This window comes from Tinamus guttatus, unplaced genomic scaffold (genome assembly GCF_059628265.1).
Source record: "Tinamus guttatus ecotype Peru unplaced genomic scaffold, ASM5962826v1 Tinamus_guttatus_pri_ptg000652l, whole genome shotgun sequence".
NCBI lineage: Eukaryota > Metazoa > Chordata > Aves > Tinamiformes > Tinamidae > Tinamus > Tinamus guttatus.
The window spans coordinates 1089250-1115177 of record NW_028289186.1 but is presented as its reverse complement, the minus strand read 5'-3'; the positions used below and the strand labels follow the sequence as shown (position 1 = coordinate 1115177).

The following is a 25928-nucleotide window of genomic DNA, read 5'->3' as shown; positions in this document are numbered from 1 at the left end:
CCTTCTTGAACAAATCTCTTTGCAAACTGATTTCATCCCAGCGAAGGAGTGCATCAGCAACACTGTACATTAATTTCCGATTTCATTTTCATATTTTATTTTGTAAATATATCTGATGTTTGGAGCTTGAGTATACAAATGTAAATATAGTTCATGTATTTGTACTAATTCGGATCCATTGCTGTATAGCCTTAGGTGTGCAGACATTATCTAACCGTGTATGGTAACCTTGCACCACCGACCTGTTAGTGACGAGGTGAACAATAAAGGTACAACCAGTGCACCGGCTGCGCTCCCGTGTGCTCCTTGAGCAGGCCCTAAAGGCCAGGGTTTTGCCCCAATTCCGTGGTCTCAAACTCGCCCGTAACAATCCCGGGAGCTCGCGGGCGCTTTCTGGGGATTGGGAGCCCTTCTCCTCCCTGCTGCTTCTCGGTGGCGGGTGGTTTCGGTAGCTGCCCCTTTAAGAGAGGGAGGGGCACCCATCGGCCCAGGGGCAGGGGGCGGGGCTCCGCCGGAGAGCCAATGGGCGCCGCGCGCCGCCCCGCCCCGCGCGCGTGAGGGCCGGGCGGGCGCCGCGGCCGAGGGCACAAGAGGCGCCGCCATCGCCCTCCCTCCGCCGCCGCCATCGCCCTCCCTCCGCCGCCGCCATCGCCTCCCCGCGCCGCCGCCATGGCCCAGTGAGTACGGGGTGGCGGCGCCGCCCCCAGCGCCGGCGGGACCTCGGTGCCGTCGCGAGGGGAGCGGCTTGGGGGGGGGGGGAGTTGCTGCCTGACGGAAGAGCCGTTAGCGACCGTTAGCGGGGCGGGGGCGCGTGAGGTGACGGCCCGGCGGGGAGCCGAGTCCCGCCCGGCCCAGCCCAGGCAGGTCGCCCGCAGCGAAGCGGGGCTCGCTGCCTCCTTTCCTACTCCTCCAGTTTTGCCTTCATGCTTGGGGGAACGGCGGTGGCTCGAGAGCCCTTAACCCGCGCTGGGTCCCGGTCCCCTTCTGGGCTGACGGACCCCCCGGGACCTCCCGCCCAGGCTGCGGCCCTTGCGAGGAAGGGGGAGCCCGGCAGCCCCTGGTGCGGCCGGGGCTGGTGCCGCCTCGCCGCTAACGCCTGCTGCCTGCCCTTCTTGTGCTTCCGCTTCCCAGAGCTGACATTGCTTTGATCGGACTGGCCGTGATGGGTCAAAACCTGATTCTGAACATGAACGACCACGGCTTTGTGGTAAGTGGAAAAAAAAAGCCTTGCTTAGAAGGGCTGATTCACTATGCCTGGGAGCAGAGCTGGGTGCTTTGGGTTCTTCTTTCCCTTGTGTTGGTCTAGTGCATGGTGTTTCCTCCCAGTAATTGTGTGCTCTGCTATTTGTCCTGAGTTACAGAGAAAAGAGGCATGGCATGCCTGTGCTTAACCACCTGCTTGATGTATTAGTTATGTATTAGCATAATTTTTCCCTCAAGTTTGCTTGGAGCTTAGCTTTTAGCTGCACTTGCAAAGACACGCAGAAAGCTGCAGTTTTGTCCCTGCCCTTTGTCTTTAGAGAAGGAGGATATAGGAGGCTGTGTGATGTTGAACCTTGCTCTTGTAATTCCTAGTCTGAGCTAAAGCAACAGTTCTGTGGGCAGCTTCTATTAACATCATCTCTTGCTCCCCTAGGTTTGTGCTTTTAACAGGACCGTTTCCAAAGTGGATGACTTTCTGGCCAATGAGGCCAAGGGAACCAAAGTGATTGGTGCTCACAGCCTGGAGGAGATGGTCTCTAAGCTAAAGAAGCCCCGTCGCATCATCTTGCTGGTGAAGGCTGGAAGTGCAGTGGACGACTTCATCAATAAACTGGTGAGGCTGATGTTCTCTCTACTTGTAACTTTTCACTGACTCTGGGCGAATTTTGCTCTGGAAGATCTCAATTGTTTGTCACTAGTGAATTTTTGAACACACGGATGAGACTAAAATGCTGATGGATTTTTTGGTAGGTGCCATTGTTGGAGACTGGAGATATCATCATTGATGGAGGGAATTCTGAATACAGGGATACCACAGTAAGCCTTATACTGTTTTATGTCAAATGTGCATGAATAAGGATCTTCCCCTCCCATGATATTTTTCTCCTCTGACCACCAGAACATTCCCCTAATGAGATCTCTCTCCTCTGTTCAGAGAAAGCCAAACTGAATTATCCCTGCAAAACTATATCAACCAAGAGTAGTTAAGGACTGTTCCATAAGTATCCTTATAATAGGAATTGTTCTGATAGTTGAAGTTGCTTTTACTCATAGAATTTAAAGATTATCTTTAAAATTCTTGTTTCAGGGAGTTTTGAAAATCTTCAGCTACTTGTAGAATTGATCTTACCTAATAAGAAGGGTAGAATTTAGGTTTCTAAGTGGTATGCACAATATTTCATATGCTTTTTTATCTTGTTCATACATGACCATGGGATAATCCACTGAAATAAAACTTTGCCTTGGACCTAATCTGCCTCCCTTGCATCCTTGTGCCTTGCTTGTATTACCTGACAGTAAATTCTGAGCCTTTTTCAGCCTCAACGCTGTGCTCTTCTGTCTGGTGCTTGCAAGCACTTTGTTCTCTCGCTGCATCTCTTTTGCAAGGGGCTATGTCAAAGCAGGAGGAAGTTTCATAATGTTCACATTGCTGCATGTACAAACTTTCTCCAAGATTTTCTATTGCCATTGCAAAGCAGAACTAAAAACCTAATGTTAAGTGTTAAATTAAGACCTGGTTCTGGCATTAAAAAACATATTTATAAAATGTTACTCTGCTCTTCCTTTTCAGAGGCGCTGTAAGGAACTGAAGGAAAAGGGCATCTTGTTTGTTGGAAGTGGTGTTAGTGGTGGAGAGGAGGGTGCAAGATATGGGCCTTCCCTCATGCCAGGAGGAGCCAAAGAAGCCTGGTAAGCCTGAGTTAGTGTTCCTTTTTCAGTCTGATTTGCAACAATAGTCTCCTGTTAGTGTTGAGAGCTGGAAGAGAGGGGGAGGAAGGGCATGGGTGTGGAAAGAACACAATATGTCACTATCTTACTTCCTCAAGGCTCAAGATTTCTCAACCTTGTTGAGGTCTCAAGCCAGTGCTAGATTTTCATGGTGGACAAAGCTTACTCAGTTTTCTCATCCAGGAATATACTAGCAAAAATAGTGCCTGCAGAAATCTAAAGGCAGAAGTGTGCAGAAAAAGAAAGGATTTTGCTTAAATCAAAATATTTTATTTCTTGATTTGTTTTTCCTCTGGGATCCAGTGAAAGTTATTAGCCATAAAGCAGGCAGCCACAGATATCCCTGCAGTGACATGCATATCAAAGGAGGCTCTGGCTATTGAACACACACGTGTTTTTGCGGTTGTCTCTGTCTTGCTGTTCTGCATTTTTGTACCTGTGCTACTGAAAAAGTACATCTATTTTCATATGAGACTTTATTCCTGATTGCCCATTCTCTGTGTAAATGCAGAAATAAGTGTTTTTCCCCAGGCCTTACCTGTGCTTTAGAAACATTAAGTCCCTGTCGGTTTGCATCAGGCTTTCATCGTGAAATCAGCCTCTTCGCACTTGATGGTGCAAAGCTGGCAACAACTCTCACAATCTCTACAGTGTCTCATCTTCTTTTTGCCTTAATGCTCCATGAAGACGGCTTCTATTCGCTGCCCTTGTGTGAACTTTTATCTCCTGCTTTCACTGCACCTGCAGCCTGTGCTTTACCCATGCTCTTTTCCTAGGGTAGCTTTTACTTATTCCAGACTTGGCATTCTGTATTGCTGTCCTGTTGGCTTAGCAACTTACTATGCAGGAAGGAGTTTAGCAATTGCTAAAGCTTCTAAATTACTGCAATAATGCAAATAACTATATCATGTCTTGCATTCATAGAGTTCCTTCCCTCCCTCTCCTCCTCCAGATCAGCCTGGTGTTTTCTTGTAGTTACAGAACTGAGCAGGGTTTTGCTTCAGCTCTGACTCCGATCTTTTCTGAATGTGAACCTCTATCATAACGTGCCCTGATTTTCCTGTCTGTAAAAAGATGATAATATTTAGACAACTTTAGCTACCTCTTGCTTGTCTGCACTGTGCTGTAAGAATATGACATGGCTGTCCCAGTTTCTTGCAAACAGTGTTTAACTGTGGGAGAACCGTACTTTTTAATGGATATTGCTGCAGTCAGCACCTCACCCCATCTCAGTGATGATTTTTTTTTGCTGTGTTTGTGTCCTTTGCCGCCCTGCTGAGCTGTACCATTTCTCCCCACAGGCCCCACATCAAGACAATATTTCAAAGCATTGCTGCTAAAGTGGGAAGTGGGGAACCTTGTTGTGACTGGGTAAATATTGATTTGATACTGACTTTTGCTTGTGGTTAGGTCGATGCTTAAGTAGCTTGGTTACTGACCTTAACAAGACCAGCCACATTGGTGGGTTGATTTTCTGGCTGGCTGCATTCAGTTCAGATTTACCATCTCTGATAACTTTTGCAGTACAAGGGAAGGATGAAGTTAGAGTGGATGGTGGAAGCTAAGTGGATCTGTGATTAGAGATGGTGTTTTCAGTTAGCACTGGGCTAATAAAGCGTTCTTGGACGGAAATAAAAGCTATAGGCAGGCACCATTGGTAGTGGTGGCAGCAGTGTTGCTGATGGCTTTTTTTGATGTTTCCCAACAGGTAGGAGATGAGGGGGCTGGTCACTTTGTGAAGATGGTGCACAACGGGATTGAGTATGGAGACATGCAGCTGATCTGTGAGGCGTACCACCTCATGAAGGACGTGGTGGGCATGGATCATGACGAGATGTCAAAGGTGATCTGTTTTTTATGTCTTTCTGAGCCGTGGTGGCTGCCTGCAGCGTGATGGAGGTGACTGGGCTTGTGTAGAAGGTGGGCTATGTGCATGAAGTAAATTTGTCTGCTATGCTTTTGGCTAGGGTCAGGTGCACAGTATTCATGAGCTTAAAATGAGGTAGGAAGCTTCAAGCACTTACACCTAAATGTTGATAGAGGTTGTTGAAATCTTAATTCTGCAGTTGTTTTTTTTCCGGGGAGCAACTTCTTGTGTAGGAATATGAATTGACTTTCCCTAAAAAAAGCTAATAAAAGATTGAGCATTATAATCAAGCAGGTAATTCTTGCAAAGACTTGGTTGAAGCAAGTTGATAAGTGATGTTTCTTAGAATTACGTGAAATGATAGTAATCCTTCCAATCTTCAAGGCCTAAGGTGATAAGCAACAGGATAACCAAGGCCTCTGCCTCTCTTTGGAGGTGGGTACTTTGCAGTTGAGTCTGGGATGTGCTCCTTCCAGGTCAGGGCTTCTGAGCAATGCTCTTCCAGCGATGCTGAAATCATTGGTAGATGTGGCAGGGTACCAAGACCTATTAGCTAATGCAGCATGATCCTCTTCTGTCTGCTACTATATCTATCAGTAAATCAGTACACAGATGAATGTGTGTGTGTGTGTATATATAAATATATATATATCTTTGTATATTTCCTTTCTTTTTCAACTTCAGGTATTTCAGGAATGGAATAAGACAGAGCTGGATTCCTTCCTGATTGAAATCACAGCCAATATTCTCAAATTCAGAGATGCTGATGGCAATTACCTCCTCCCAAAGATCAAGGACAGTGCAGGCCAAAAAGGCACAGGAAAGTGGACAGCCATTTCAGCCCTGGAGTATGGAGTTCCTGTCACACTCATTGGTAAATGCTTCTTTGATCTGGCCTTGTCTTTCCTACCTGCTTTCCTACCTTCCTCCTCCTTGTCACACAAATGAGCCTGATCATCCCAGAGATGAGCCCACACGGTTGCTCCAGAGAGCAACCTTGAGAACCCTTACTGTTTTCCTCCTCCAGATTTGTTTTTACCTTGTTCCTCAATTGTGGGCTCTCTTCATGTGTTTGTCCACGGTATCTTCCCAGTTCTGATGATGATTTGTACCAGGTGAATGTAAGAAAAGTATCATGATAAAAGGTAACATGCCTCTCAGTAATCTTCTACCTTATCTCCTCATCCAAATCCCACTATATCCTTGAGAAAATGCTTTTAAAAGAATAAAGTAAGTCCTGTTGCTTGGGCACCACTTCATATGTCTATAACCTTTTCTGAAGGCATAAGAATTTTTCAGACACCTGCTTAAGTATTTAATTCTTCTCCTGTTTCTGTCTTCCTCCTACTCCAGGTCCAACACAGACTTTACCTTTGGGTAAACAAAATGGTTCAAGAGTTTCTGCTCTCAGATTGGCTTTATTTTTCTTGATTTTACTTCTTTTTTTCCCTTGTCTAGTTGGTCAAGCCCTGTTGTATTAAAAGATAAGATAAACTATATTCAGTAGCTTCAGAGGGTAACTGCAGTGATAGCTATCAGAGAAATGTGGCATCATTGCAACAGCAGATTTTTACAAAACAAGTTCTTCTCTAAATGATTTTAGTATTCTACCATAGCTATCTTCTTTTCCTTCTAGTTTTTTTTTTGTTGTTGTTGTTGTTGGGGGGGAGGTTTCTCACTTACACTGTTAATATTCCCTTGCTTGGGGCTCTTCCAAAGATTAAGGGTGGAGAAGGCACTCCCTGATTAGTCCTCTGCAGTACCAGGTAGCACTGTTAGGTAATGATGAATTGATAGGGAAATATGTGCAACAGTCCTTGTGCAAGCACGGCCCTTCTTAGGGCAGTTACTCTCTGTGTGTGGTGCTATTGCACAAGCATGACTTGCAGACTTCTCCCTGTCACAGCAGTCATACTGCCCCTGTTCCTTCCTGGTTCCCTCCCACACCTTCCCTTCTTTTCCCCAGTGCAGAAGGATGTTTTGCAGAAATAGAGAGGAGAAACCAGTTCTGATTAAATTACTGTGAAAACATGATTCCTTCAAAAAATTTTTTTTCTTTTTTTTCTTTTGATAGTTCACAATGCACATGTTCATTTTAAAGCACATCTGCTCAATGTGAGTTGGCATTTATGCAACTGCTTTTTATCTTCAGAAGCATGGTTCAGGAGTTAATGAAATCTTCAGTCCTTGTCTGCCCCTAGGCTGCAGTACAACACTATTTTATAGATGGGGAGAAAGATCAAAATAGCTTCTTAAAGCTAAAGCAGGTGAAGATTTCTAAGGATAAATTGTGGATGTCTCGTTTCTTTTGTTTTTGTTTTGTTTTCAGTTGAAAACTGTATCAGTCAACACTTATACTGGCTGGCAGTTTGGTCCCTTGGTAGTGTTTCTGAAGTTATTTGTTTATACACCTTTTTTTTTCCCCTGAGAATCTGTTTAGCTATGAGCTGTTTATCACTCAGTGGCTCTCTCACTATGTGCATAAGCGCAAGCATCTTAGATAGACTTTGACAGCCATATTGGCCTTCCTAACTGTCTGCCCTTTTCTATACTACTTGCAGGTGAAGCCGTGTTTGCACGGTGCCTGTCTTCCCTCAAGGATGAGAGAATACAGGCCAGTAAGCTGTTGCATGGGCCTAAAGTGACTCAGTTCAGTGGGAACAAAAAGGCCTTTCTGGAGGACATACGCAAGGTGAGTCATAGTGCCCTGCCTGCTGCAGTGCTCTATTAGACTTGTAGAGATCAAAGCAGGTTTTGGATGCTGTAAACTCTGGCAGGGCATAAATCTGAACAACTCTTGAATTTCCCTTTCATGACAGTTGTTTCCTGCATTTCTCCAAACCAAAGTGTATTATCCAGTGCTGACACACACTGCAGAATGTGACCAATTCTTTTACTGATAAGAGAACATCCTGAAGGAATTCAAATCCCACAGTGGACATTGACAGCTAGCTGGGATGCAGAGATTGTAATTCATGCACAGCAGCTCGCTTTTTCCCCCTGCAATATTCCTGCCATTGAAATAATATATTTTGATCTCTATTGGCTGAGACAAAACTTTCCAACAATTGGAAAGGACGTGTAGCTCCTCATGTAGCATTTGCACGTTGAGGGAGGGGGAAATTGCCAGTAAAAGGCTCTGGGAGTGAAAGTATAGTCTTTTTGAGTCCCTTTGTGCATTTACAGGATAGTACTACAACGTCAACAAATTTTGACTAAAAGCAAGTTCGATTAGGTTATTCACCGGCATTTAGGTGTTAGTTAGGATTCCTATTAAAACAAGATAGAATGTGTGAACATTTTTCCCCTTCTAAAGTTTACCCATCCGATTTTCAGGAGAGAGAAATCTATCTTGTATTGATCTTGATATGCCAAGGTTGCAGATAAAGAAAGTATCATCCTTTAAGTGATTTTTGACCAAAGACGTGGAAAATGGCTACTAAACTAAATCCTGCTAAGATACACGCTAAGCAGAGCATGCAAACTTCTCATTCACCTTTGTGGACCTTTACTAAATTTGAATTTATTTTTCTAGGCCCTGTATGCTTCCAAGATTATCTCATATGCTCAAGGTTTCATGCTGCTCAGACAAGCAGCCAAAGAGTTTGGATGGACACTCAATTATGGTGGCATTGCACTGATGTGGAGGGGAGGCTGCATCATTAGAAGGTAACTGGGACCAAGGGTGCTGATGGGGAGAAGAAGAGGTAATTTAGTTTATGTAGTGTTAGACTGACAAGCCTAAAAATTTTCTTGGAAAATCCTTGGAGTTAATCACCTGAAAAGACACTGAGAGACTGTTTCTGTAGTGAGCACTGAAGATTACCAATGAAGCTAATTTCTTGATGGCTTAGCAGATTTTCTTTTGTTTTTGTTTTGTTTTCTTTTTTTCTGGTGTTTGGAATTTGAGTCTGGCTGAGTCAAATCTTGGCACTGTCATTTTTTGATTCTGGTCCACTGTTTAAAGCTATGAGATCTAATTCCTGGTTTGTATTTGTTCTGTCTAGTGTGTTCCTGGGAAAAATCAAAGATGCTTTTGATCGAAACCCTGAGCTCCAGAATTTGCTGTTGGATGATTTCTTTAAGACAGCTGTTGAAAACTGCCAGGTGAGTTTCCAACAAAGGAAAACCATTAAGAAAAAATAGTTTACAGTCTGGACTCCTTCAGCTTCTTTCCCAGAAGTTCCCATCATGTATATATTTAGACTGAAGAATGAAAAGGCAGAGAGAACATCTTTGAAATCTATATATACAGCCTCCTTAATCCCAAAGATCTCTAATCCTTAAGCTCTTTGAGGCTTTGTAGTGTATCCATACACACATAATACATGGGAATTAATCGTGGCTTAAATGTATCCTTGTGGAATAGAATATATCAGTCTGGCATGATCAGAATAGCAAAGAAACCATATAGTTGGAGGTAGCTGAAATTGCACAAGGAAGTTACTGTAGTGAGATAAGATATACTGAGGTCCAAAGTAGAACTTTGCTAATGCCAGGGTTAGTGATCGGTCATTGAAAAAGTGCCTACAAATTCCAATTGCCAGTGTTTCATCAGAAAGTTGGAGAATATTAGTTCTAAATAAAGAAAAGTTTTTCATCTCTGAAGCGCTATCTTATAAATCAGCATTCAGGCGCTTCAAGCTCTGAACTGAAATCTTGCTGGAATTATGACTTGGAGAGGATAATGCTTTATGAAAAAGAAATTATTCTCTTAATTTGTTCTTACATCTCAGATGTAACTGGTGTGCCTTGTACAAAGTTACAAGGTTTATTTGTGATGTCAATCTAAGAGTAATGCATGGGCAAGATAATACAGTATGTGCCATGTCATGTTGCTTCTCTTTGATACCATCAGAGCTATCATTAGAGACTTAAAGGTTTTCATTTTACTATTTTTATGTAAGAGTATAGCAATTTAGAGGAAATGTGATGTCAGGAAAATCTGTCAAGTGTGTGTGAAAAGGTAGACTGTACCGGTCTTGTGCCAAATAAGTACTTGGATTTCAGTAGCACGGAAATAAAACTCTGCTTTGTTACTGTTGTTTGTAGTAGCCTCAAACTAACAGTGTCCCAGAACCCCCATTCTAGACTAGGTCTGTCCAAATAGTGTCCTGATTTGAGCAGCAGAGGACAGGCAGAACCAAAAACAGATTATCTGGCTGACAAGACATTTTTTAGTGTTAATAATTCTTTTTACTGAAACTGAATGCTCCATGCAAATTACTAAATCAGATGTGAAACTGAAATGAGGATTATCCACGTGTCTGTCTGAAGTAATGTGCTGACCTCTTATGCCTTTGAGCGGCCTTTGTGCTGTGCTTGATTAGATGTACTGAAAACACCTCACTGTTTGTTTAGTATCCTCTCCACTGTGTTCTCACAGTTCTTATTTTTGGGATGCATTGCTGATGCTTATGTGAAAGATCATTGCCTGAGGTCGTGGTTTAATTGTGTGTGAAGTGTATGTCTGTACCTTGTCCTGTTTGCCAGTTCTGTCTTACTGGCCATTACTTTGAATCAATCTTTTCTGTGTAAAATTAGGCACCTACTGCTATGCATTGGCTCAGACTTGGCCATTAGATCTTATACAATGTGGAGGAGCATCTGCTTTCAGGACAGAATTGTCTATATGCCTGCACATGACTTTGAGACAACTGTGATTAGTTTCCACTTTTTCTCTCTTCCAGGACTCCTGGCGACGTGTAATCAGTACGGGAGTCCAGATTGGAATCCCTATGCCCTGCTTCACAACAGCACTTTCTTTTTATGATGGATATAGACATGAAGTGCTACCAGCTAACCTGATTCAGGTGGGTGTCTGTAGTAGATCTTTTGTGAGCTAAGGGTAATGATACTGAGGATTTGGGGGTTTTTTTGAGCATTTCGATCCTAGATCTTTGGGTATATGTCAGTACTTGTCTTTTAGATTAGTAATTAGCAGAATTAGTATACTTAGTATTTTTATTGATCCTCATAATAACTAGATATTAATAAATGTTTCATTGCATTTTTTTTTTGCTAATAGATAAAGAATAAGTTTGAATGTTATGTTATTGGAGCTAGATCTTCTAGTTTTCATATAGTTGAGTCTCAATAGATACAAGTTCTATTGCTTGTATGTGACTGGTGTTCCTGTGTGTGTTCTTATTCTAGGCTCAGCGTGATTATTTTGGTGCACACACGTACGAATTATTGTCAAAGCCAGGTGTATTTATCCATACTAACTGGACGGGTCATGGAGGAAATGTGTCCTCTTCCGCCTACAACGTCTAATGGAAATATTTCCGGTTGAAGCCAAGATACTGTAGATCTCAGATACCCCTCCTAGGATCCCTCCACTTTTTAATGTACTGTATTCCAACTTGCGTCTGGGCACTTTTGTATTAACTTGTGGGCATATGTCATATATATCATATAAAAAAGCTAAATAAACTTCCTTATGAATGTATTGAGATATTTTTCTTTCTCCTGCTGCTTGCCAAAACTGTCTAAAATGTCTTTATGCGATATTACATAGAATACATTTTAATTTGATAATATTTTTATTTTATTATAGTGCATAAGCTCATAGGGACCAAGATAGAGGGAACTGCATTTCAGTAACTGCTAGAGTGGAGAGAGTGACAGTCTGCACAGTAACACGAGAGACGATTCCAGGGAGGTAAAGGGCTTTGCTGTGCTGCTACTTATGTGTACCAGGAAGTAGCCTGGTTCCTGAAGTTTTAATTCCTGGGTACTCACCTGCACCCACCCTTTCACACTATGAAATCTGTTTGTTTTCCATGAAAAGGTGAAGGGTGGGATGGATTGCAGAGAAACTTGAATGTAGATCTAGGGGGCAAAAATCCTTTAAGAGGGATACTCCTGTCACCAAGCCATTTTGTGCTGACTTAAGTTCCCGGTCCATGCCCAAGTTTTAACTGTTGTGTTACCAGTGTTCTGTTAAGTCTTTTTCTCATCCCGCTCTCCTTTTTGCCTTTTCCTGTCATGAGACAACTGAAATGTCTGTAGTGGGATGCACACTTGACCCTGATTATTCGATATCCTTTCCCTCTGCCCCACCATCTATCATCCTAGGATTTGTCAAACTTCAGCTGGGTACTTGATCCTTTTTTTCCTAAAACATAAATGCTAAATTTTGGGCTGTGCTCTGATTTTTAAATTTTGCTCTATTTATTTCTGCTAAGGTACTCAGCTACTTAGTTATTTACTGAATGTCAGTCTGACTAGCAAAAGATTAGTTTCAAATTAAAGCTTTTTTTTTTCTTTTTTTTTTTTTCCTCAGAATGCGGTGTTAGAGCTAGCACTGCCGCCAAACCCCGCTGCGCCGCGGTTGGCGGCGGCCGTTACGTGACGGCTGCGCCCTGAGGGGCGGTGCGCGACATGGCGGCGGCGCGGCCCCGCCCCGCGGCGCTGGGCGGGAAACGGCGCGGGCGGCGCCATGGAGGCGGCGGGCGGCGAGGAGCGGCAGCTGCTCGTTCAGGTACGGCGGGGCCGCCGCCGCCACCACCCGCCTCCTTCCCTCCCGCCAGCGCCGCTCCCCGCCGCGGGAGGGACAAAATGGGGCGGCGGCGGCTGCGCGGGGTCCCGAACCCCGTTTGCCGCCGTGCGGCTGGAGGCCGAGCGGGGTGAGGGGAAGGTGTCTGTGCACTTGAACAGTAATTTACGTTGTATCCTTTAAAACCGCCGCTGTGGTTTATGCTGCCAAATGGCTCCGTAGACAACTGACCTGTGCTCACTTTGGGTGGTTGCAGAGGCTAAAGGCGGCAGTTCACTACACCGTGGGCTGCCTGTGCCAGGATGTGGCGGAGGAGCAGGAGCTGCAGTTCAGCAAGCAAACCATTGCGGCCATTTCGGAGATCACCTTCAGGCAGTGCGGTACAGAAGTCTGTGTGTGTCTGTTCAAAAACGAGTGCTGGGGAGTGATTTTTTTTTTTTTTTTTTAGTAGTGCAGGAACTAGTTATCACTGATCATTTAGTTTGAAGTTTCTCACATGCGCTAGCACAAATGTATGTCCCTGCTACATCAGGAGTTATTGAAGTGTCTCAAGATGAGAGATTAAATGCATAATTTAATGTGATAATGTTTTGTATGGGGAGGAATTTATTAGCTAATAATCTTGCGTAGAGGCTTGTGCATGAAGAACATCCTTTCAGTTCTTACATAGAAAGTACTGGACCTTTTGCTTGTTGGTATGTATTCACCCTTCTTCAGCCTCATCATTCCTATATTCTTTATGAAATATTTGAAAATTAAATAGGCGTTATGCATCTGAGCTGTATTTTTTGACTTCAGAAATAGCAATAGAAAAGTAATAGGCATCTTTTTCTATTCCAAGAACTTTAAAATACATCGTATCTCCTTTTTTTTTTTTTTTTCTCATCCAGAAAACTTTGCAAAAGATCTTGAAATGTTTGCAAGGTATGTACTGGAACACTGGATTGTTACAAACGTTTGCTTTTCGTGCACACCATTCAAACAACTGGATAATCTTTAAAATATCTCTTATAATTCAATTTCAAAGGGTTCTTTAGCCTATCTGTGAAGTACAGGTCAAGGTTTCATTGTCCTTCAAGACCACCAAAATTCTCTGTTTATGACTTTTCAGAGAAATCTCTCATCCCTCCACCAATCCCCTCTGTTTTTCCTTATCTTAAATTAATTACTTCATATAATTGTCAAATGGGTTCTAGATAATGGTACCAGATGATATGGGAGTGGCAGATGTTTACTAGCATTTCATCTGGTTACTCCAAGGAAGAGAATATTTTAAAGAATTGATGTGTGGTGCTCTGAGTCAAAACTCACCCAGCAGCCTACTGGAAATAAAAGTCATGCTGCTTGATGTGCTGGCTTCTAAATTCTACTGTGTTTCTGGGCGGAAGTGTGGGAATTGAGCTGTGCACAAATGCATTTGTAAAAAGGCTTTTGTGTATTGTATTTAGAATAAATAGGCACATTTGGTTTACTGGGTCCCTATTTAGTCCTATTAGTTATTGTTCTCAATTACATGTCTTCAGGCCTCACATAACCAATGCTGGCAAACACATTAAGGTTAATTTTTGTATTTCATACAGGCATGCGAAACGAAGCACAGTCACTTTAGAAGATGTGAAACTTTTGGCTAGAAGGAGCAGATCTCTGGTGAGATTAACTTATTTTCTCACAGCATTCTTTTTAAATCAACATGTTAATTCTCAAGAGCCTGGGATTGAAGGCTGTAAATGATGAAGCAACTGTTTCACTGGTTTACTGAAGATAGATAGGCCAGACTGTCCTGATGGATGTTCTCAGCAATTTGTTTAGGTTTTCATCTTCTTCTTGATGCTATGCCTCACTAAGGGACATAGATCTGACTGCAATTCAAGAAAAAATGTTTGACTACAGTACAGCTGCTGAGATTCCAAATACAAAAATGCAATAACCAGCAGATGTGTTGCAACACTGGCAATTGGGGAAGTAATTTTTTTTCCTGATGTTGTGTTTCTTTGTTTTAACTTAAAATCATGTATAGCTTGAGTCTTCCTCCAGCTGCTGAGGATTTGCACTGTTGTATTCTCTCAAATGTTGGTCTATATAAATCCCAGTGGACTTCCATTCATTCATACTTTCAGACATTACTTGTAAATCCTTATTTTTGAAGAAGAGTACAGTGCCTTCACAAAGAGGAAATCCTTGTCATTATATGATACTTGTTAACTACCAAAATTGTACTCAGCATGGCATAAAAACAGAAAATGCACTTCTCTGCCTTGTAAGGACTTTAAACAGATAGATAGTAATAAGATTTTGCCCAGTTAATTTTTCTTAAGATACATGAAAAAAAGGAAGTCTTTGTTAAGATGATTATTTTATTGTTCTCAGCTAAAATATATCACACAGAGGAGTGAAGAAATTGTATCAAGTAACATGGAGCAAAAGGAAAGGAAGAAAAAGAAATCCAGTACAGCAAAGACAGCAGAACAAGAAGCAGCTGTGGTTGAAAGTGAAGATTCCAACATGGCCTGATTTTTCTTTCAAGGAACTTCTGTGATCACCTTATCTTACTGCCTTATGCAGGCTCTTGCAGGTTAGCAGCAATATTGAAGACTTAGTCTTTTAGGTGAATGTGGTTAAAGTTATTTGTTTGTTTAAGTTCCGAAACTGAAGACCATAAGAATTCAGTAAAGTTTACAGAAGAAAATCACTTAAATTGCTCACTAAGAGAAAAGTCATTAAAAAACAAATCCTTTATCTAGTGAATTTAGGGCAAAGCATTATTGCGTAGCATAAAATTTCCATATGTGCACCACCTCCCTCCATGCTGATATTCACTTCCTCTACTGATTGTGTGACTCTTCCTTGCTTCTGTTGTTAATATGTTTGTTTAGGTGTTTTAAGGGTTTTTTTTTCCCCCGTTGTTATGATAATTAAATTTTTTTTGTCGCTTTCTCCTGTGATATTGCTCGTGTACCATCCTCTCTTTCAACAGGGTGCGTGACAAACTTTACTGAAGTAATACAGTGTCCTTAAGGGTGTTCTGAAATATATCACCACTGCCCTCTGCTGGAATGACACAGACTTACCAAGTCCTGGTTAATTTTAAAAAATTATTTATATTTATATTTATGAAAACTGATACAATTCACTGAAATTCAGAGGACTGCTAAGCTTGTAGAAGCATTTAAACCTTGTGATAGCATCATAGCTATTTTCCAAGTCCGTCTGTTACACAACTGACCAGTTTTCCTTTGAAGTCATTAAGGTAAGACCAACTTGTCAGAAACAGAGATGTCTCAACGTTTGTTAGCTCTGTTCTGTGAAGAAGTTATCCGTGTCCGAAATTTCCGACTGTCACTTCCTCTTCAAACCCACATGCATACATACATTATGTATGTTTAGCAGGTGCTGGCTGAAAGATAAAGTTAGTTTACTGGTGTGCTTTGTGCTCATTTGTTGTGGAAATACTAGATGTGTCAGCAGCTCTTTTTTTTACCAGGCAGGAGATTCTAGCACTAAATTGAGTCTCAGTAACATAATCATCTAAAGATCTATAATAAAGCCTATGCTTTTTTTAAAAAAAATCAATTCACAAGGTTAATTGAACTGTTAGGTTTAAAAAAATCATTAAATTAGGGTGTTTTAGGACTTCTCAGTTTCTGTCAATTGATTGTACTATTGAAAAAGATCCAAGAAGCAGTATATAAACTTGACCATTACCATTAAGAAATGATTTTTCATAGAAATTACAGGTTAAGATACAGCACTGAAATCTACTGGCCTATTAGCTAATCACCTCTCATTTTTCAGTAGAGAGGTTTGAAGGATGTTGGCTGTAATAGATCTTTGTAGAGTCAGGTATTACATACAAATGGATACAAAGAGTAGCACCTTAGCTCCATCTCTACCTCAGAGGATGACTGATGAATTAAGCTTCTGTAAAGCTGTCAGACCTAGTCAGACAGTAAGATACAGATGTACTTGCAGTCCAGAAATACCAACAAATTCTAGGTTTTCCTCCCCTTACTAAGATAGTACCCCACTGAAGGTTTGCTTTATGATGCTGCAGCAATACCTGCCTCTTTCAAGACACTTACCAGTGAGTGCTCTTACCTGTTCTCCAATCCCTTCTTTTTGTAATTAAGCTTTTCTCACTCCCTTTTCCTCTGTGTAAACATTATGCATTGGAAAATACTAAATTGCACCACAGCTCGACAGTATTAAGTGTAAGACTGAGGGCCTGTTATTTAATCCTGCTGATGATTTTAGAGGAAGTAAGGGGGAAACAATCAACAGTGTCACATTTAAGATAGCATTTATAATAATTGTGTAGTAAGAACTGCAATATTTAGTGATTAACAGGCACCTGAAGAGCTCTAATTCTTCAAGAAAAAAAAGGGGGGGGAGGGGAAAAAAAAAAAAGCACAGAAAGCTTTCTTTTTTTTTTTTTTTCTACCTTAAGGCTAGATTGAAAGGACCATCACTGCTTTCCTACCAGAAGGATCAGCATGGTCTGCATGACTCCATCTCAAATTTTGTCTTCAAGTAGGTGAGTTAAATATTCCTAATGCAGAATCAAAGTAGTTATCTGGTATGTTACATATATATCAAACAACCACAGGTAAAACCCTTCTTTCCTCTTATACGAGCAAGGTTTCCACCAAGCTGAGTTTTGGAAGAAAAAAAAAAAAGCAAAAGCACTTCAGTTTCAGCAAGATGTGAATTAAGGGTTTACAATAGGAAGAATGGTAAATGCAAGCTGAGAAGTGAGGTCACAAAAAGACCTCGCTGACAGCTATTTTGCTCAGTGCACTCAAATTGCTAGCTACTGTATTTAGTGTCATAGAGCATAGTAGAGCATGCTTCAAAAAACACTGCTAATGTACAGCCCAATGTGCTATTTCAGAAAGCCTTGAACTTAAAAAAGCTTGTAATAGAAGAAACATCTTAAGTAGCTATTTAAAGCAGCAGGAAACCTCTTTACCTGTCATAACCTATAATATTACAAGCGAGAGTGTCTATTGTAAGAAGCACTTACTTGCTCTAGCAAAGTAGAATAATCAAGCAGTTGACTGCAAGCCTCTCCCCTGCCCACCCCACACTGCTGGGTAGTACTTAACAGCCTGCACTGTTCCTGTTAAAGTTCAGAGCTACATAACTAGCACTAGTTCCTGTCAGTTCCACATGGGTAATTCAGTGGAGAATAGACCACATTTTTGTTCCCTTGAGCAAGGGCACTAGAACTGGTTAGAATGCTTATTGCGGTTATGGCAGAAGGTTAAATTTGAGTATGCCATCCTTTAGCTAGAATACTTTATCCAAATTCCTGCTGCAGCAGGACACACTGATGGGCATTCTGCAGCATTTAAGGTTATGATGAATCAGTGGAGCTTAGGTAAAGCTAGGAGAAACATTAGCACATGGTAAAACTCTTGACTTTTTTTTTTTAAGCTCACCCTTCAGATTATTCCGTATACATATTCTGTTCTTGCAGGAAGAGGGATTTGGGGGGTTTGGAAGTTAAGTGAGAGCTCTGGTGTAGCATCACCAATATGAACATGTGCCATACCTAAATAATATCTTTGGAAAGGTTAAAGGCAGAGTACTTCTATTTAAGCAAACATGAGTAAAATACAACTTCTCCTTCTTTCCTTGTAATCTTGTACTTATCACCATATTCTTTAACCATAGTAGCTGTGAGAATATCAAGACTAGTCCAACAATATGGTAAAACTCTTTTAATGACATTAGAAAAGCCACTTCAATTCTAAAAGCCCGTTAGTACAAGAAGCATCATGATCACTGTGTCAATGATTAAGACAGGAATACAGATAGGCCTAAGAGGAGACTTATGCCCGAGCCCTTCAAAACAAGCACTTCCACTGTTGCTCTATTTTAGATTTATTAGTGCTTGTACTATACCAAAGAAGCAGGGGTACCTTGCAGAAACAGCAAAGAAGTTGAAGGTTTCAATTTTACTTTCACTGATGAAATTAGCATAAAAATTCAACTTCCTCGATTCCAGATTGGAGCTCAGAGCCAGACAGCAACTGGCCAAAAAAAAAAAAAAAAAAAAAAACACCAAACAACCACAACAACCACCCCACCACCCCCACCCACTGGGAGTTTAAGTACAGCCAGTCATAGGCCTTGCTAAAAAATGAGTGGTGTGTGTTCACAAAGGAATCCTCAAGATGCCTTCTTCCTAATTAACTGTGCCTCACTGTCCCTCTGAGGTAAATATTTCCCCATCATTTCATTGTAAAGGAAGACAAGGTTGGCAAATTGCCTGAGGCTTCGGCAGATAGATCCAGCATTATCAGAGGGAAGTTTCTGGCTCACAACCACGTATTCAGAGCTGAACTTTTGCCTGCTATGCTTAGCAATACCATTGTTCTAGTATTCTGCAAAAAAGTTAGAATCCCTTTGGTTACACATGATTTGAGTCATCATAGGAGTTTAAGCCTCAGGACAATGTCCAGATTTTAGTTGTCTACAGCCAGACTACAGTATGACCAGCAAACTGTGGTTCCCAGGACATAACTTGCTTGTGTTGGTCCTAATGCCAGAGGGACTTTTATTTCCTCGACACTCGAAGCAGGGCTGCACAGCCTATTTTTTGCGTTTTGAACTAGGCCAGTCTCCCCAAGGGAGTGTTTTCTTGCCCTTTGATACACTCCTAAGGGAATGCAGAGTCTGCACTTGTTGTAGTCGCTTAGAGAGCTCCTGATCACAGGCTTGCTGCAGAGCTTCAGCTTTCTGCTTGTCCCAGCTTAGCGACGAGGCCAGGGCTTCTGTGTCTTCCTTGACAACCAGCTGTAATGAGACAGATTTTTAATCTTCTACTGATCCTCCTCCACCACTAACCCCTCTATTGACATTAAGAGAAGTAATGAGATATCTATTTAATAGTGGCTTAGAATGACATCCTGGCTCACATTTTCTATCATTTGGGCTACAGTGTTTTGTTTGTTTTTATAAATAGATGTTACCAACATTTAAAGCCAGTTAAAGCTTGAAGACATATTCGGATGTACAACAAATGAACAGAAAACAGTTACTCGGTTTCAGTAACACAGAAAAGCTACAGTAGCAAGATCACAGCAACAGGGGAAAAAAGAAAAATACCACTTTTAATGGTTAAAACTTAAGAAGACTTTTTCCTTTCTAAATTATGGATTCATTTATACTGACTTTGGCAGTCTTTGATTTGGAAATGATGAGACAGCTGAAGATGTGGCAAAGATCAAGATTCTTGTAGCTTTTCAGGGGATGAATACGAGTACTTGGCAGAGTGTCAGCAGCATGCTACAGAGGGAGGATGCTTCAAGCAGGGGAAAGGGATTACTGAAATACAGAAACAAACTAGATCTCATCATTTTGAGATATCAAGAGTAGGTAGCAGAGCTTCCAGAGGCAAGGACAACTTCCCTCATAACCTCTCTCTGGAAGGAGTGCCAGAAGGTGGTGGTTTCTCACCCACCTCTAAGTCTTGACTGTCCAAGCAGAGTTCTGGGGCAGGTTTCCCTTTCAGGGCAGCAAGGGTCTGGTCACTGAGTGCCGTTTTGGCCAAAACGCCTGTACTGCTGGCACCTGTGTCAACCACATCCATCTCCTTTCTTGATTCAGTCTCAGATTCTAAAAAGTAGCAGAGTCACAGCCTGTGAAATAAAGCAGTTCAGGCAACTCTTCTGTCCCATGTTTATTTTTGAGATTACCAAGATGTGTGAGTGTTGAAATGCAGCCTCCAAAGCTTTGGAAACCCAAAATAGTAAAGTTTACTACATAAGTTAAGCTTTTCCCTGGTCTTTTTAGCTAAGTGGGACACTGCAGTGAAAGTACTCCTAAAGAAAGTACCCAGAGAGAGAATAATGCTCGTCAGCCAGTACATCAGCATGAATAGATGCCCTTCCCCTGCCCTTTTTTATTGACAAGCTCCTTCTCCAGCAGCTTCCTGCTCCCTCACCTGCTCCTTTGCTGAGGATACTCTCCTCCTTTTTCAAGGCCTGTAGGTAGAGTTCCAGGAGCTGCCTCGACTGGCGTTCTTCTTCTCGCCGGTCCAGCACCTGCTGCAGGGTGTCCTGCAAAGCTTGGACTTGAGTTTGACTTTGTTCAAGTTCCTCTGCCAGGTCCGAAGGTGGTACATCAATAAGCACCTTAAAAAACAACATGAGGGCTCCTGTTGCCGGGCTTAGTCACACTGACTACGATATGGACAACAAGCTCTGAGTGACACAGAGCCTCTGCCTCATGGAAGGGGCAGGTTTCCTTCATGTCACAGCAAGCTGGTCTGGGTACGAGGGGCTGTAGTGGTGCTCCACCAGCCAGCACTCTTTACCAGCAGCCAAAAAAAGCATTCAGGAAGGTAGGAAATCATGTGGACTTAGAAGAGAAATCCTGGAAACCCCTAGCAATCAACATACCCTTGTTAATGGCAACACATGAAGGAAAACCTGGGCGCAGACGGGGAGTCCTGCGCCGTACCTGGAGGTCGCCTTCCGACATGAGGATGACGCTGGACAGGTCGTGCCTCAGGCGCCCGGCCAGCTGCCGCCACCTCTCCGCAGCGCTGTCCACCTCATCCAGCGACGCCGAGAGCCCTCCCGAGCCGCCGCCTGCCGCGGAGGAGCCGCGGGGAGCGCGCGGGGCTGAGCCGCGGCTCCCCGCGCGGGCCGCGCTCCCGCCCGCCGCGGCGGTACCTGCGCTCGCGCCGCTCCAGCGCTCGCCCTGCGCCAGCGCCACGAAGGCGGTGTCGGCGGGCAGCAGCGAGAAGTAGTCCTCGTCCTCCACCACGGTGCCGTCCTCGGCCAGCACCAGCGTCACGGGCTGCGCGCCGCAGCCCAGGAGGCGGCCAGCTGCGGGGCGGCACGAGAGACGCTGCCGAGGCGGGCGCGGGGGCACGGGCACCGCCGCCCGCCCGCGCCCGGCGCTCACCCTTGTCGCGCAGCTCGCGCAGGCTGGCGGCGGCCACGCCGAGCTGGCGGCGCGCGCCGCTCCGCCGCACCGTGCAGCGCTTCAGCGCCGCCATGGCCGCCCGCCGCCCCGCGCCGCATGCCGGGAGCAGGCCCCTTAAAGGCGCCGCCGCCTCGGCCGCGTCCCCGGGGATTCAATCCACCCGAGAGCAGGCAGCGCCGCCCCGAGGGGAGCCCCCGTCCCGAGAAGATCCCTTTGCTGCTAGTTTTTAACTTTTTAAAAAACGTGCTTTTGCATGTGGGTTGCGATTCGCTAAGTTGTGCATACCATGACCTTTGAGTCACCCTGGAAATTAGGTTTTTTCTTAGAGATTGTCTCTATGGCAGAGCTTGAGGTCCAAGGATTTGCAAAAGCAAGAGGAAAAAAAACGTTGTCAAGTGTTGGCAGCTCTTTTAATTACCGGCAAAACAATAACAATGTTTAAATAATCCAAATATGCATAATGGAAGACTGAGGTAAACTCAAATAATGTAACCTTTTTGCAGGCAGATATATGGATTGTAAAATTGTAATAGGACTGGGAAAAACACTGGCATGCAATAAATCTGCGGGGGTGTGTATCAGACTGGCCCCGTCCAGGCGGGATCGCTGCAGGCAGATGTGAACAGGCGCTCCCTGTGCAATTGGCCCTGGATACAGTGAGTCACTGGCACAGGCGCTTGCAAAAGCAGGGCCATTACTTGTGCCTCTTAGCACCCCGCGCAATTCTGGGAGCTGTCACAGTCAAATAATAATGAATAACAAATAGTTACACTCACAAACGAGACTGAGGAAGTCACATGCCAGGGGCTGCCACTGCACTGCTGAAATCAAGGCACGTTTTGTCAATGCGTGACACGGCAGGGGATGAACTTCACTGTCCTCCCGCCAAGCTACTGAGCTGCTAAATCATCACCCTAGGGATGATCCCTACGCCTTATTCTTGAAATCCATCCAGTTGACCCACATTCCCTTCACAAAAAAGCAGGACTGACCCCCCCCCGTGGACACCCATGCCCCGCTCCTGGGAATGACCTTTGGGCCCCCAGTGCCAGTTAGCTCTGCAGCCCAAAGGGTTTCACACTCAGGGCGTCTAATGCTCTCGAACTCGCCCCGAATCCTAGGCCAGGAGGTTGCAGAGGCCGGAAACTCATCGCAGGAGTCGCTCAGCCAGGCGCATCGATGCGCCTGAGTTCGATTCGCTCTGCCTGGAGCGCGAGGCAGGGGGCCACGCGAGGCGCGGGGGGACGGGAGGTGAGGGCGTTCCATCGGTTGGGCGTGGATGGATTAGCCGGGCCTGGGAAGATGGCCTCCTCGGAGCAAGCAGAGCAGCCCAGCCAGGTAGCCGGGGCCAGCGCCGTGCCCGGGCGGCCGGGGCCGGGCGGGGGGCGCCCCCAGGGGAGAGGGCGAGGGGGGGCGGCTGCGCCGTGCGGACGCTCCCCCCGCGCCTGCTGCGCTCGGGGGCGCGCGCCGGGCCGCTCCGCCGCCCCGTCCACGCGGGCGGGGACAGGGGGCGCCGCCGCCAACGGCCCCAACGGTCAGTTGTGGAGGGGGCGCGTGCTTGGCCGCTCCAACGGCTCCTCGCTGTGAGGGGGCGCGTGCGCCGCAGCCCCAACGGTCGGTTGTGGAGGGGGCGCGTGCGCTGCAGCCCCAACGGTTACTTGTGGAGGGGGCGCGTGCGCGGCAGGCAGCCCCAACGGCCGCTAGCTGTGAGGGGGCGCGTGCGCTGCAGCCCCAACGGTCAGTTGTGGAGGGGGCGCGTGCGCTGCAGCCCCAACGGCCGCTCGTTCTGAGGGGGCGCGTGCGCTGCAGCCCCAACGGTCACTTGTGGAGGGGGCGCGTGCGCTGCAGCCCCAACGGTCACTTGTGGAGGGGGCGCGTGCGCTGCAGCCCCAACGGTCACTTGTGGAGGGGGCGCGTGCTCGGCCGTTCCAGTGGTCGCTCGCGGCGGGGTTCCTGCCGCTGATGCAGCCGCGACTTTCCCCATTCCCCCGTGCAGCAGTGAGAACGTGCAGCAGCACCGAAGAGGCCGGGGACAGAAGCTCTGCAGGATGTATGTGGCACTCATCCCTTTTCCCTGCTTCCCCGAGGGTCTGTGGTGGGCAGAGCTGCGGCTGCCCTGGTATGCTGCAGGCAAGGCCTTTGGCCGGCTTGAAGCAGGAGGATCTGCAAGCAGCCCCCTTTCCAAGTGATACTGTGTTGCTTCCTTCCAACCAGTGCCTTTTGGGGAGGACCAGGGCATCCTAGGTAGCCAGTTTGTGAGTTCGCTGCACAGTTTTTGACTCCGTGTACTTTGGAGTCATCGCAGAGCTTTGTATCTCATTGGAACTGGTTTTGTAATTTGACTTTCTGCCTTGCATGGCAGCATGAACTGATATGAGGCACAATGCACCAAGCAATAGCCCATTGCTGTTCTGGCTGGAAGAGCTATTTAGGCTAAGTCCCTAGGCAGTGTCCCAGGTGTGTTTTTATTTTGGGGACTGTATGGAAAATTCAAGGAAGTACCAATTAGACAAACTGTTGTCATGGGAAGACTGTCATATTCAAAAGGAACAACAAGGGAGAAAGAATCTTCTTGAATCAACTGTGTAAAAGGGCAAACAATAACAGGCACAGTGTAAACATTGTGGAAAAACTGTGTGAAGAGTTAGTGGGACATGTGAGGTCACAGATTTGGATGTGCTCTCAAGAAACACTAAAAACAGCACTGATTTTTTTAACTGGAACCCGAAATGGGTGGCAGAGGGAGGGAAAAGTGAAAACTTAGTGGAGCTGGATACAATGTAGGTTCCCAGGCAGTTGTACTGTCTTGCTCATGATCAGTTTCACTGCAAACTCTGCCTGCATTTTAGTGAATGTCTTTCCTTTTCATCTCACCAGTGTCTCTGCTAGACTCTGTGGACTTTTGTCAAATCATCCCTGAGGGGGCCAGAGAGTGGGCAGGAGGTAAAAGGTTAGATATTTCAGCAATGGGAAAGAAAGAACAAAGTTTGTCACTAGCAAGTTTTTTGGCACTGCCATTCAAATCTTTGATGTTTTCAGTAAATTACTGTGAGCTTCTTTCTGGATTGTTTTATTTTGGACTGAAGAAGTTAAGTTTATAGTGAGCAAGACTGAACTAAACTGAAATAAAAAGTTTAAAATTCATACTCTAACAGTATACCTGTCATAAATCATGAAAGGCCAAGTTTGCAACTCACTTTGGGCTCACTGGGTGGTTTTGTGTTGGTCATATGCCTTCATCAATAACAACTGGAGCTTCAGGCCTTGTGATCTGCTCTGCGTGCTGTGAGTGAATCTCTTCCCAAGGAGGAAACCTGAAACAACCTGAGACTGATCTGTAAGCCAGTTGGGCAGTGCTTACTGCAACACTATTGATTATAGGTCAACACAGAGGAAGAAATCTGGTGAACTGGCAAATGTGTTTTCCTAAGAAACAATCGAGATCTCATGAGTTTGGTTATACTATCCTCCCATTTCCCCCTTTTTTTTTTAATTTGTTTAGTGTTGTTTTAACTCAAAAGAAAGCTTGATGTTTGGAAAGTTTTAATCTTTAGCAAGCGTCATAAATGTAGCAGGAGAACCCCCTGGGTTTAGAATTTAAGGGCTTCAGGAAAACCACTTTGTCACTGTCTCCACAGTAAAACATGGTCCTTCTGTGTCAGGAATCATTTGAGGAAGACAGAATACTTTATTGTGCATGCAGGCTGCTGGAAAGTAATTTTTCAATACAGAGACTCTTTTCCATCTATCTGGCAGAGAAGGAGGAAGACAGTCTGAAGCTGCTGCAAGTTATGCTGAGTTAACTCCTCTTTTGCTGGATGCTGTTATGTCATATGCAGAGATGGTAGGTTCTCCTGCAGTCACAAATTACTTGAACATTGTTTGGCTCCTGGCTGGTCATGACTTTTGATAATGGCATAGCTTGTTTAAAAGGCACATCTGGCGATTTGCCTTGCTTGAGGCAATGTCAAGTTTAGCTGAAGAACAGCCATACTAATCCTCATCACTTCCACACACACACTGAAAGAAGCAGCCCCACTATTTTGCATTCCCTCTTTCCCCACTTTCAGCCCTGTGCACTTGTATCAAGACTGAAGTTTTGCCGCTGTTCAAGGCTCTTAATGCTTGGTGATGGTGTCACCAGCCTTCATCTTTGGGTACATCTGTGACACTGGTTACACATTGTCATCTTGAAACTGACCTGAGAGGTGTTAAAGGTTCTCAGATTCTGTTGCGTTGAATGAGATTTGAGAGGACCTTGCAGGACTGATCATAAACAGAAGGTGTAAACTCCAAGTGGAGAATGCATAGAACAGCAGATGCATACCTAAGGGACAATTCCAGAGTAAAATCAAAACCGAATAATGAATATATCTTTATTAGTGTAACAAAATGTGTGTTCCGGTGCATTCATGCAGCCTTTGCAGTTTTGGCACTGATATCAGTGTGAATAAAAATAAGGTGTGCTCATTCATTACATGCTAAATGTTGAAGGAATGTTGTAAAAAAATTACTTTCTACCCCTGATGATTTTTTATTTGTTATTGTGCATTCAACATAAGGATAGGACTACTAGTGCTACCTTGCTTCATATGTTTATGTTTGGTTCCTATCATGTTTCCTATCAGAAATCTAGTTAGTTCAGCTGTAGAAAAGAGAGTGTCAGATTCCTTTTGGCTTATTGTCTGTTTT

General features: G+C 44.4%; 4 protein-coding genes across 4 annotated transcripts in view; 3 read left to right on the top strand and 1 right to left on the bottom strand.

Annotated features, from left to right (window-relative positions):
• The first annotated feature begins 665 nt into the window (after positions 1–665).
• Positions 666–11249, top strand: PGD (phosphogluconate dehydrogenase). Its single transcript, XM_088536227.1, has 13 exons — positions 666–677; positions 1132–1207; positions 1637–1816; positions 1954–2019; positions 2774–2892; positions 4233–4302; positions 4640–4774; positions 5483–5672; positions 7360–7490; positions 8334–8467; positions 8806–8905; positions 10489–10611; positions 10955–11249. Exons 1-13 carry the CDS (start codon positions 670–672, stop codon positions 11072–11074), a joined length of 1452 nt encoding a protein of 483 aa, XP_088392353.1. The 5' UTR covers positions 666–669; the 3' UTR covers positions 11075–11249.
• Positions 11250–12227: 978 nt separating this feature from the next.
• On the top strand, positions 12228–15183 carry CENPS (centromere protein S). The gene is made up of 5 exons (XM_088536226.1): positions 12228–12284; positions 12556–12679; positions 13190–13223; positions 13880–13946; positions 14667–15183. Exons 1-5 carry the CDS (start codon positions 12243–12245, stop codon positions 14808–14810), a joined length of 411 nt encoding a protein of 136 aa, XP_088392352.1. The 5' UTR covers positions 12228–12242; the 3' UTR covers positions 14811–15183.
• A 3386-nt stretch (positions 15184–18569) lies between these two features.
• Positions 18570–21309, bottom strand: DFFA (DNA fragmentation factor subunit alpha). The gene is made up of 6 exons (XM_088536142.1): positions 21216–21309; positions 20981–21136; positions 20766–20896; positions 20248–20437; positions 19765–19919; positions 18570–19097 (listed from the first exon to the last, which is right to left on the bottom strand). Exons 1-6 carry the CDS (start codon positions 21307–21309, stop codon positions 18894–18896), a joined length of 930 nt encoding a protein of 309 aa, XP_088392268.1. The 3' UTR covers positions 18570–18893.
• A 1181-nt stretch (positions 21310–22490) lies between these two features.
• The window catches only part of PEX14 (peroxisomal biogenesis factor 14), a 74530-nt gene continuing 71092 nt past the window's right edge, over positions 22491–25928 (top strand). The window contains exon 1 of the mRNA XM_088536167.1: positions 22491–22574. Coding sequence (XP_088392293.1) covers positions 22539–22574 — 36 coding nt within the window. The 5' untranslated portion in view covers positions 22491–22538. The remainder of the gene's footprint in view (positions 22575–25928) is intronic.

Coding starts and splice junctions, on each gene's coding strand:
- DFFA (XM_088536142.1), bottom strand. CDS start 21,309: ATGGCGGCGCTGAAGCGCTGCACGGTGCGGCGGAGCGGCGCGCGCCGC. Junction 20,438..20,765: donor TGTCGGAAGGCGACCTCCAG/GTACGGCGCAGG, acceptor TTGTTTTTTAAG/GTGCTTATTGATGTACCACC. Junction 19,098..19,764: donor TGGACAGTCAAGACTTAGAG/GTGGGTGAGAAA, acceptor GTCTCATTACAG/CTGGTTGTCAAGGAAGACAC.
- CENPS (XM_088536226.1), top strand. CDS start 12,243: ATGGAGGCGGCGGGCGGCGAGGAGCGGCAGCTGCTCGTTCAG. Junction 12,680..13,189: donor GATCACCTTCAGGCAGTGCG/GTACAGAAGTCT, acceptor TTTCTCATCCAG/AAAACTTTGCAAAAGATCTT. Junction 13,947..14,666: donor CTAGAAGGAGCAGATCTCTG/GTGAGATTAACT, acceptor TATTGTTCTCAG/CTAAAATATATCACACAGAG.
- PGD (XM_088536227.1), top strand. Junction 2,893..4,232: donor GGAGGAGCCAAAGAAGCCTG/GTAAGCCTGAGT, acceptor TTCTCCCCACAG/GCCCCACATCAAGACAATAT. Junction 7,491..8,333: donor TTCTGGAGGACATACGCAAG/GTGAGTCATAGT, acceptor TTATTTTTCTAG/GCCCTGTATGCTTCCAAGAT.